This window comes from Stegostoma tigrinum, chromosome 14 (genome assembly GCF_030684315.1).
Source record: "Stegostoma tigrinum isolate sSteTig4 chromosome 14, sSteTig4.hap1, whole genome shotgun sequence".
Taxonomy (NCBI): domain Eukaryota; kingdom Metazoa; phylum Chordata; class Chondrichthyes; order Orectolobiformes; family Stegostomatidae; genus Stegostoma; species Stegostoma tigrinum.
Window position 1 is genome coordinate 32,954,694 of NC_081367.1, and position 12,213 is coordinate 32,966,906.

The 12,213-nt window shown below is 41.8% G+C and overlaps 1 protein-coding gene across 1 annotated transcript in view; it reads right to left on the minus strand.

Moving 5' to 3' along the window:
• Window positions 1–12,213, minus strand: part of kcnab1a (potassium voltage-gated channel subfamily A regulatory beta subunit 1a) — a 207,758-nt gene that overhangs the window by 53,109 nt on the left and 142,436 nt on the right. Inside the window, exon 6 of the mRNA XM_048542486.2 lies at window positions 4,191–4,235. Within this exon, the coding sequence (XP_048398443.1) occupies window positions 4,191–4,235 (45 nt within the window). The remainder of the gene's footprint in view (window positions 1–4,190; window positions 4,236–12,213) is intronic.

Sequence of the window (12,213 nt, forward strand, 5' to 3'; positions counted from 1 at the left end):
GGGGGATGGGGAGAGGGAACTGGAATAAATAGGGAGAGAGGGGGAGGTGGGCCGAAGATGGAGAGTAAAGAAGATAGGTGGAGAGAGTATAGGTGGGGAGGTAGGGAGGGGATAGGTCAGTCCAGGGAAGACGGACAGGTCAAGGAGGTGGGATGAGGTTAGTAGGTAGATGGGGGTGCGGCTTGGGGTGGGAGGAAGGGATGGGTGAGAGGAAGAACCGGTTAGGGAGGCAGAGACAGGTTGGACTGGTTTTGGGATGCAGTGGGTGGGGGGGGAAAGCTGGGCTGGTTGTTTGGTGCAATGGGGGGAGGGGACGAACTGGGCTGGTTTAGGGATGCGGTAGGGGAAGGGGAGATCTCCCATTCCCCTACTGCATCCCTAAACCAGCCCAGTTCGTCCCCTCCCCCCACTGCACCACACAACCAGCCCAGCTCTTCCCCCCCACCCACTGTATCCCAAAACCAGTCCAACCTGTCTCTGCCTCCCTAACCGGTTCTTCCTCTCACCCATCCCTTCCTCCCACCTCAAGCCGCACCCCCATCTACCTACTAACCTCATCCCACCTCCTTGACCTGTCCGTCTTTCCTGGACTGACCTATCCCCTCCCTACCTCCCCACCTATACTCTCTCCACCTATCTTCTTTACTCTCCATCTTCGGTCCGCCTCCCCCTCTCTCCCTATTTATTCCAGTTCCCTCTCCCCATCCCCCTCTCTGATGAAGGGTCTAGGCCCGAAACGTCAGCTTTTGTGCTCCTGAGATGCTGCTTGGCCTGCTGTGTTCATCCAGCCTCACATTTTATTATCTTGGAATTCTCCAGCATCTGCAGTTCCCATTATCTCTAAAAATAAGAATACGCTGAATTCACATTGGCATATTTGATTGGCATATGACTCTGTTTAACTCCTGGTAAAAACAACAAAACTTTCCAGTAAATTATCCCCAACTAATTCATCTAACATAAAGGTGACTTTTATCCACTCAAGCGAATTACATTTTTTGTTGAGGGATAAAGGGTTTCTCATTTCACATTAAAACTTATCAATGCCCAAATCACAGGAAAGCTAAGTTCTGCACATGCTGGAAATCTGAAATATAAGCAGAAACTCCTGGGACTACTCAGATATGTTCTGAGGAAGGGTCACTGGTCCTGAAACGTTAAGTCTGTTTTCTCCTCCACAGATGCTGCCAGACCGGTTGAGCTTTTCCAGCAACTTTGTTTTTGTGCCTCAGACACACAATCTTCATTACTTCTGATGAAGGGTCAGCGACCTCTGTCACTCTCTGTGCAGAAGCTGACAGACATGCTGAGCATTGCCAACACTTCCTATTTCTATTGAGTAAAAACAGCTTCTTTTGCCTGCCCTCCATTCATTTGACAAGAAACCTCGCAACTACCTGAGACCAGTTTGGTATGCAATATTAAACATACATTTCAAATAAAGTAAATGAAGGAAGGATGAAAATAATTGCTGAGCAAAATAAAACAATGTTGACAAAATAAATTTCAGTAATTTAAGAAAATAACTAATTAATAAAAATGACCACTAAAATGTTTCAAAGTACAGAACTAACTAATAATACCACTTTTGACTTGTCACTTAAAAACTAGAAGTGGAGAGGTCGCTCACAAAGAAAGATGGGAAGAAATAGGACTGAACTGAGGAGCTGTGTTTGACTAACATTAATCCTGTGTTCACTCTGATTCTGCATACTCCAGGTGAGCCCTTGGCAGAATTCATGCCAAAGTGGGGGTGGCATGAGCTCAGGGTTTTCCTCTTCTGTTAAACTCAGAAGACATTTGAGATCTGGGATTATTTTGGGTACTTGATTCCCCTTAATATTCTGGTTGCTTGAAACATTTTCCATTTGAATGGCAACATTGAACAACAAGCTTTAAGAAGAATATGGTTGGATTTTTATATTCCCTCCCTCCTTTAAACAGCATCTGCTTACAATAACCTTTTGTTTCAGAGCTTCTCCTCCTGTTTTCTACACGGATACCTACATAACTACAGCATTTTAAAGCCTGATAATATATTATTTTAATACAATATCATAAGGCTTCCATTCTTACAATTAAAACAAATCTTCATAAATGACTTTTAAATTATGAAACAATCCTTCTCTTTCAATTTATTTCCATCATTGTAACTTCTTGGAATTTCAACCTGATTTTTTGCCCCTTCAGCAATTCCAAGCTGATCTTTTTTCTCAATCTCATTCCTCCAATAAATTGAACCATAGATGAGATTCTGTGGCTTTCTTGGGTGAGTGGGATTGTGGATGTGATTGAGGTAGAAGAGTCCATGAAACTTCTATGTACATTTCATTTGTGTCATTTTAGTATCAGCCCCAGACAGCTGCGACACTGCATCCTCTCCAGCTGAGCTGCTTGTGATCCCTGCACACAAGAGGGAACTAAACGAAGCCCAGATACAGAGAAAGGAGAGTGTATGAAGTGGGTAATTAGAATGCTTTGTCCAAGGGCACTATCAACATCCACCCACAATGGGAGGGTTTCAAAATTGGAACAGTGTTGGCTATGGATATGTCTAGGTGCTACCTACTCAAAGGGGCTCTGCTACTGATGAATGAAAGAGTAAGAGGTGAAATGCGGCATGAGGTTGTGAGCCTTTTAAAGATATGTACCGCGAGGGAACAAAATAATTTTACTGTTGACAGCTCTTCTTGAGGATTACATTTTGATTTATGAGGGCTCCTTCATCATGGTTAATTTAGTAGGTGATGTAGCCATGTAGTTTCAATACCTTTCGTAGTTGTGTTGCTATATGAATTATTTGGACTCGATAAAAACAGAATGAGAAAAAAATCTATATCCTCGATTAAACATAAAGCCACAATACTAAGCAAAGCATTACTTTTCTAGACACTACATTATTTAAGTTGGCACAGGACAACAGGCATAAGTTAGCAACGTAACATTTTTCAAAATAACTGACACAAATTTCTGCACAAAAAAAAGCCATCACTCCAAACACTTCCTCCACACACTGTTGAGGTCACATCTATTGCATTTCCATTCCACTTGCACAAAGTTAAAATGCTTTAATAAGGTAGGCACTGTTTTATTTAATGCACCCCAGACTTCGGTCCCAGATTTAAATTTAACAATTTACATACATGGCATGATGTTCCCTTTTCTTTAAAGTGTGGGGGTGAAATGTTTGGTGGCTGTTTTCATAACAGTTGAGAATGATATGACCGATTGTACTAACTAGCTCGGTAAGAGTTGATGGACAGACAGGGGAGAGTTTCTCGCCTATCAAAGGCCATTACACTGGCACTTTGACTCACCAGAAGCTGCTAACCAATCCAATGCTGGAAACTTTTAGGTCCCAAAGACCACCAGTTGAGACCTACTGTTTGAGGAATTTAGCATGGAGAACTTTTTGCCTTCTTGTAACAGGTTGGAGAAGGGTTCATGGGTGTCTGAGGAAAGGGCAACATTTTTAAAAATCAGACAATTTCATGGGGCTCCGACGATTCGATTGAACTATTTCACATTGACTGGGAGGAATGGTAACAGAAATGTTGACAAGGACCAGCTTTTTTTAAACAGTCCTCTCTAATGCTACCATATGGGGTAGATTCAGGGTTGTATCTCAACTCCATTGCCCAATAAATGAATGAAAGGCAGGGAGAGTAGTTTAACCATAAAGATTTACTTTAATTATTAAAAGCTGCAGAAACCCAGTACAACTGCCTAACTCTCAGTCCTATATTTGTCAGAGAGCACATCATAGAGACAGTAGAATCAGCATTTGAATCTTCAGAAGAACGAGGGGAAGCTGCAATGATGAGGTGTAGATGTCATTTGCGTGTTTCAAACTGCGATTTCATTCATAAAATTTTATTAAAGAAAGTGATTTATAAAACATGCGTGATTATATAGAAATCTGATATCTACAGATTGCAGAAATATCAATATGGGTCATGACTGAATAAGGAAACCTTTTTTAACATGACTTGTCATCCACTAAATTGGTTGGCTGAAACATGAAGGGAGTCCAATAGTTAAATAGTTAACAGTCTCTGTTCACTCTAATAAAATCAATTAGATAGAGAAAAATTAATTAAAATTTACTTCTGAATCAAAATTGCTCGTCTTTTTATTTCATCAACTGTTATTCATTGATCTACTTTTATACAAGTTTAATGGGAACTCACTTTCCTCCCCAGTATAGCTTCGTTGTTATCACCAAGCTTGATCGTCTGAAAGAGAAACACAAGAATATTTCAATCAAGTGCATAACAAAAGGAACCCAAAATCTGCTTTTTTCTCCACTTACATGGAGTGCTAGTACAATTGCTATCAATCTGGATTTGCCATAGATACCTTATCAGATGCAATGATATCACTCAAACTCATTGACAGATTGTGAGTGATATTTTGAATCCTACTTACACAGCTCAATACAGGGAATCCACCACTGCCAAGCATGACAATTACAATACTCCTCTCCCTTCCTCTCCTCTCCTTTCTCCTCTTCTCCCTTTCCTCAATCTCCATCCTTTCCTCATCTTCTTCTCCCTGACTTCCTCTCCTCTTTATTGAGTCCTCCTCCTCACCTCTCCCTCTGTCTCCTCTTTCCCCATATCTCCCTCCTGTTCCTCACCTACTCCTTCCCCCATCACTCCTCCTGCCCCTCTGATTCATGGGGCACAGGCTACTGTTGAGTTAAGGAGCTGCTACTTCATTCCACAAGGTAGTGGGCACCAATGATAGACTGAAATTGACAGCCAGTGGAATAACATGGGAGAGCTGCTGAACTCCATCTGGACCAGAGTGGCTATCACCTATACCCAGACAAAACCCAGCAGCTCCCTCATACTTCCTGACTGGCCATGAGCAGAAACTCTAGGACATTTGTTAGCATTGCAGAGACTGCAGCAGCTATGAACAAATGATAGCTTCAGCAGGAAGCCTGGATTCTAGTGAGCAAAAGCCCATAGATTCCACTTATCCTACAAGAGACTTTGAAATAGTATGTCATCAGAATTCTTTAAACATTTTACTTTCAGATTTTTGAAAAAAATTATTCACTTTGGGATGTGGACATCACTGGCTGGGCAGCATTTATTGCCCATCTCTAGTTGTCCTTGAGAAGGTGATGGTGAGCTGCCTCCTTGAACCAGTGCAGTCCATGTCCTATGGGTTGACCCACAATGCCCTTAGGGAGTGAATTCCAGGATTTAGACGTAGTGACGGTGAAGGAATGGCGATAAATTTCCAAGTAGGATGGTGAGTAGCTTGGAGAGGAACTTGGAGATGGTGGTGTTCCAATGTATCTGCTGCCCTTGTCCTTCTAGTCAGTAGTGGTTGGAGGTTTAGAAAGTACTGTACCTCATGATAAGCAAAAATACCTTTGCCGTACTACTTGGACGTCCTTTCGCCCAGCCCTGTGCTCACGTCATCACTTACTCTCAGCCTCATTAACATAAATATTAACTTATGCCCATACACAGTCCATACCAAATATGCTGCCATGGAAACCCACCCCTTAAGAAAATTGAATATTAGACTGTCTGCTTTGTTCCAATGGCCTCAAGTAAATTCTTGAAGTTGTAACTGAGCAGTCAATAGTATGGGGTGAGGGGGATGACTGGTCATCATGACTTCTCTTTGTTCCACATGACGGACTTTTTTTGTCTGAATGACACACTTCCCAGACAATCCTGTCATTTCTCAGTCATTTCCCATAATCCAGCCATTGCAATCTAATCATTTAACTGAAACGATTACTTGAAACCTCAAAATACTCTGTTCTGAACAAGGCAGCCAAAGCAGCCTACACTTTCAATGGAGCCAATTTTCAACCTTCAGTTGTTATTTCTGATATATGAAATGGGAACTAACGCTTGTAAATCATGGTAAGAGGACACATCAGCCCATGTCAATGCCAATGCACACACTATGCAGTTTATGATTATAAATCTGCATAAATATTCAAATAATATGATGTATTTTTGCAAATTATTTGCAATTTCAGGTTCAGATAAATAAAAAGAGTGCACTGCCTCAATTGCACCGACTGGGGTGTCAACCTAATGGACCCAAGAAAAACGCTGCAGAATTCATTTTTCACTGACCTCAGACCAAACTATGTTTTGTATTGATGAAAGAAAATGCTTCATCTAACCTGTTCATTTGGCACAAACTCTATTCCCCTTCAACCTATCTTTATTTTAGGAGTTTACATTTTTGAATTTTATTTGTTCCTTCTGGAAACTAACTGTATTACACCCACTCAGTGTCTGCTGTGTGCCTTCCCCTAGGGGCACTGGCATGATAGAAGATATTGGCATGCAGAAGGTTATCAGCTCGATTCCAAGTTCTACCTCTCCATGGTGTTGTGCAGTAAAATATTGAGTGCTGTGCCACCTACTCAGGCCATCTGCTTAAAAGCATTACATAACTATTCCTCATGAACTATGAATGAATCCCCATTACAGGAGACTTATTGAAAAGTCATTCTAGTTATTAAAATGCAAGCTATAAAATATTGGCTGAGAACTTCCAATATCCAGGTAGTCAGAGATTAGAGGTACCTTGGAGGATGCACATTGGGAGCTCTCAGAAAGCCGAATGCCCCAAAAGTCCAAACCTCTAATGCACAATTACCTGAGAATAATCCCAACACTGCCTCATAGTCAGAGACTTTAGAAGTCTTTGATTTACTTACCTTGAAGCTTAACTAGGAATGATTAGACGGGTTAAAATCTGCTGAAATCCTGGGATAATTGCAAACCTGAAATCCCTGACTTCCAAATGTACCCCTCAATCATACAGATTGAATCCCATGAACATGACTTCAACTGTGCCTCCATATCTATATGACTGGCCCTCTATGCAACCACAAATATTGCACTAAAGCCCACTGAGCTGGTACTCTTCCCAGGCACTGGACACTTGTTGTCATCTCCTGCCCACCCAGATAGCTAGCAACCCACCTCTGGACACACGTCCCTGACGCAAATCCCTCCCAGCCCACAGACACTGGCCGCAATACCCTCGGACACCTAACATGACTGCCAGACAACTGAATCCTCAGCTCCCTGACAGACCATTTCTCCTAGATACCCACATTCCTCATTCATCTGATCCAATCTCCTCTTCTGATTCTTGAATCACACTTCCCTTTTATACATTTTCCTGCTACCTTACCCCACCACTCAACTGCTACCCTTCTGCTTCACCAACTCATACAGCACTTTTCCACTTTTTGTCTATGGCATCACTTACCTGGCACTCTACCACATATCTCCCCTGCAGTCTTCCTCCTCACCAACTTGGCAAACTGTGCCTATACCCAGCTGGCCACCTACTTCCTTAGATACATGACACACTACCCTTTATTCATTTGACACTCTACTCGTTCAGTCGTTGGCACCTTTCCCCTTCAGCCAGCTGGCACCCAAATCCCTCAAATACCTATCACTTTACCCATTTACCCACTTACCTCACACACTGAGCTTCTCTCAGTAGCTTTCAAAGTGGCTTCGGAACATTTAAACAATTTCCTCGCTGGCACACTCCAGCTATTGCCACTAAAATGACTGTAATTTTTTTGGCAATTTTCTCCAATGCAGCCTGCATGGCCTGCTGGTCTGTACCTCTGAAGGATGTATAATAGATCCTGTATCAGAACATCAGATGTCCTTGCGGAAGGGCCTTGGAGTTAATGAGCAACTTTCTATCTGAGATGGACCTGAAATAGTGATTCTGATCCAAATTGGAAGATTCAGACCAATGAATTATGTTGAGTTTAATGTTACTGAAACTGGCGGGAGCATACTTACTTGTGCAGTCACACAATCACTACTGTCTAATGGAACAAGGGCAGCCAATACATGGGACCACCACCATGCGCACATGCCCTTCCAAGCTGCTCAACATCCTCTCTTGGAAATATATTGCCATTCCTTCATAGTAACTTGCTGCAATTCTCTCCCCAAATTCTGCAATTCCCTCCCCATTGGAATTGAGGGTGTATCTGCAGCACATGGACTGTAGTGATTCTGGCAGGAAGCTCACAATCACCTTCTCGAGAGCAACTAGGGTTGGGCAATGAATGTTGGCCTAGCCAGTGATGCCCTCTTCCTATGCATGAAAATAAAAGATAGTGATTGTGAAATCACAGCTAGCGAAGTGCAGGTAGCATCCTGATCAAAGAACAGAGTCATCTGTAACATTGAGCAATATAAAGAGACTTGAACAAGGACATGAACATATGTGTTTCCTCAAATGTTTTGACTGAATTACATTCAAGCCTTGGGATCATGTTTTGCCCACTACACCTTCCCTAGTACTGGAAACCTCATTTGCTACAACTGTGGCTTTCCAACTCCCAAGCCCACACTGCTTAGCCCTGCTCAACATCTTACTCCCTGTTTACCATTCATCAGGTGGGAGGGAGCAGATTGGTGAGCAGGAAAGGGAAAATGAAACATTTGGGAGTGGAATGGCCAAGAAGGTAGTGACTGGGCCAGCAAGGTGACGTCAAGATAAATCCTGGACAGAGTGTTGAGATGGGCAGCAAGCCAGTCGCCTTGTGAGTACGGTTAGTGTTCATTGAGCACCCAGTGAGCACTACGCATGTACATATGGGTGAAGTGAGCACTGATGTCAGGCTGCAGGCACACATTGGTAACACGAATGGCACTGACTTCCTATCCCACTACTTGGCAGGAGATATAATAAATGAATTAATGTGTAAACAAGGGGCCAATTTTAAATGCCATCAGGATACTAGCAGGAAATATACCGCAGTTGTAAAGTGGCTTTTGTTCCAAGAGAGCCAAGGGTTGCTGCTAATGCTTAGGTGGGGTAGGTGGGTGGCTACAGAAATCTGAAAATTGGACTGTGGAAACTTCAGGGTAAAGGGGCCAAGAGTTGCTTTGTGGAGCGCAGGAATGCAATTGTCCACAAAGGAAAGTAAAAATAATTATGAATGGTATCTGTTGCATCTCACCCTTTCGGACAGTTTTCATCCAGTGGTGAAGTTTTTTTTCCCTTTCGTCATTAAAAGGATGAGGGGCATCGCTGGCTCGGCAGTATTTATTGCCCATCCCTAATTGGCCAGAAGGCAGTTATGAGTCAACCACATTGTTGTAGGTCTGGAGTCACATGTCAGCCAGACCAGTTAAGGTTGGCGATTTCCTTTCCTAAAGGACATTAGTGAACCAGATGGGTTTTTCCCCAACAATCAACAATGCATTCATGGTCATCATTAGATTCTTATTTCCAGATATTTATTGAATTCACATTCCACCATCTGCCATAGCAGGATTCAAAACTGGGCCTCCAGAACATTTTCTGTGTCTCTGGATTAAGACTCCAGCTAGGCTACTAGGCCATCACCTCCTCAATTCATTAAAGTTGATATGTAAATGCTGATAATAACTTAAAATAGATTCATGTAGCTATAAGCAATTTCCAAAGCATGGTAGGAACTGGAGCCAATACTGTAGGAATGATGTGGTATGTTTCTATTCCTGTGGAAACCTGGTTAAGAATATGTTGTAAAATGCAATGATTTTCCCTCAAAGTGATAAACAGGCAGAGAGGAAGGGAATGTTGGAGGGGAGACATTGGTGGGCTTTCACCAAGTGTGCATTGAAGCATATGTTTGAATAAAGTCTGTAATGACTATGTCCAAGGCTGAAAGGTGTCTGTCAGACCTCTCCACAGAACACAGTCAACATGATAATTTATACTTACAGTGTTTTACAGTTCACTTGTCATCAACTATCATAGCATTTACATCACATACCCTGATCAATAAGCATAGCTATATCAGTGATTCAGGTGTCCCCGTTATATTCTAATTAACCCTCTGAAGTGTTGTCATTATAACTCTGCATCTCCTTGGTATCTGCTTCTTTAACACCTTAAGAGTGCTATTCATCCTGTGAAAGTCATTGCATTTTACAATTTACATTCTTAGCCACAAGTTTTATCCATGTTTCCCATCATACTTCAAGGAAGTGTTCATGGCTAGATTTGTCTATTTGGTGATTTTTAAATAAGAATTTTAATCAATTGTCTCACTTCAGTTCCTCCCGTTATCCTTGGCCAGCCTTCTGAGCCAGGAGACCACTTGCGTGGATATTCTACTCAATGGATGTAGCGAGATCTTTCTGGATGCTGTGCGTGTCAAATCCCTAAGCTTTAGCCTAGCATCCCTTACAGCTTGACCTGTATCCTAACATTAGCATTTTGTAATACCTACCGCTAACTTCCTATAAATACAGTGGGGAGAAAGTCTTCACCATTCAGGCTGGAGGTAAAACTGCAGTCAGGAGCTAATGGCACAATCAGATTGCAACTTGCATATTTAAGGAAGAATCTTACCAGCTTTGGACAAGTGGCTTAACCAACGTCAGGAAATATCAGTTAGATCCAGCAATAGCCAGCTCCTGACAGGGTTTCTGCAGTCATCCTGTACATTTTAACTTCCTCCTAGGATCTGTGTGGAGAGGGCTAAATTCCTGATTTATTTGTTTTACACTGAAAATTTATTTAAGTATGTGGATTAGACCATTTTGCGTTGTTTAGTGTTTCCCTCTGTTTTAGTAGAACAGATTTATAATTACCATTATCTTAATACCATACGTAAATACTATATTTATTTTCCCAAAAATAGGAAAAGTGACAAACAGTGACTTGTTTTTGTTTTTTACTGTAATTAAAGTCATTGGTTATAAAGGCAACCTGAGCAAAGTATGCTGTCACAACTCCTTTAATAATTCTTTTTTTAAACTTTATTCATTCACGGGATGAGCGCATCACTGGCTAGGCAGCATTTATTGCCCATTCCTAGTTGCCTAGGGGACAGTTGAGAATCAACAACATTGCTGTGGGTCCTGGAGTCACATGTAGGTCAGACAAGGTAACGATGACAGTTTCCTTCCCTAAAGGACATCAGTGAAGCAGCTAAGTTTTTCTGACAATTGACTCACGGTCATCATTAGATTCTTAATTCCAGATGTTTATTAAATTTAAATTCCACCATCTGCCATGGCGGGATTCAAACCCAGGTCCCCAGAACATTACCTGGGTCTCTAGATTAACGGTCCAGCGATAATACCACTAGGCCATCACCTCCCCATTAATTAACATGCTGGAAAATAATTTAATTGTGGGTTTGCCCAGTCACCACAGCAAATAAAAAGACTTAAATTTGGTCAAACAATAAATCTCTGTACTAACACTAGGATGGAGGAACTTATGACCTCATCTGAAGTTTAAACCTATGATCTAAAGTCCAGACAGTGGTTGACCGAAAACCAATGACATTCACTTAGAGTGTATTATGGTGCTCGCAAAATTAGTGAATGCATATCAGTTTTTGGGGAAGCATTTAATAGGGAGTTAATAGATTGTGTGGGACCTTTACTGAAGATAAAAACAGGATGACAGTATATCCTCATTATTATCCACATGGCTGCATGGTTTCCAGAGGCCAATTCCTTGAGAAAAATTTCTCCCAAGACAGTGATACAAAAATTAACCCAATTGTTCACTCAATATCGAGTGAATTCACTCAATATGAAATTCAGGCAGATCAAGGTTCTAATTTCATACCTAAACTTTTTCTGGAAGTCATGAGTGATCTGGACATAACACAATTAAAGTCCTCAACATACCACTCACAGATACAAAGGATGTACCATCACAGTCTCCAAATGACCACAGTGTACTGTCATGAATATTCCCATGATTTGTACAAAGGGCTGGAAATTCTTTTTGCCATCTTGGATTCACCAAATAAGTGCATTGGTTTTAGTCTGTTTTAATTAGTTTATGGACAGGAGACAAAAGGGCCTCTAAAACTAAGGGAGGAACAATTTTAGAATAGGGGGTGAGTCTTCCTTGGTGGTTTATGCATCTATCTTCCTGAAAGTGGCTCACGAGAGTCTGCAAATTGGCTGCGCAGTGAAGAAATGAGCAGCCAAGCATGTTATGATCATAACATTTCAAACAGGGGTTGATGAAGATGAGTCACTGAAAGCTTGGTTCAGTGGTCCATACAGAGTAGTTTGTCAACTCAGTTGGCTAGATAGCTGGTTTGTTACGCAGAGTGGTGCTAATAGCGTGGTTTCAATTCCCTCACCAGCTGAGGTTACCATGGAGCATTCTACTTCTCAACCTCTCCCTTTGCCTGAGGCACGGTGATCCCAGGCCCCA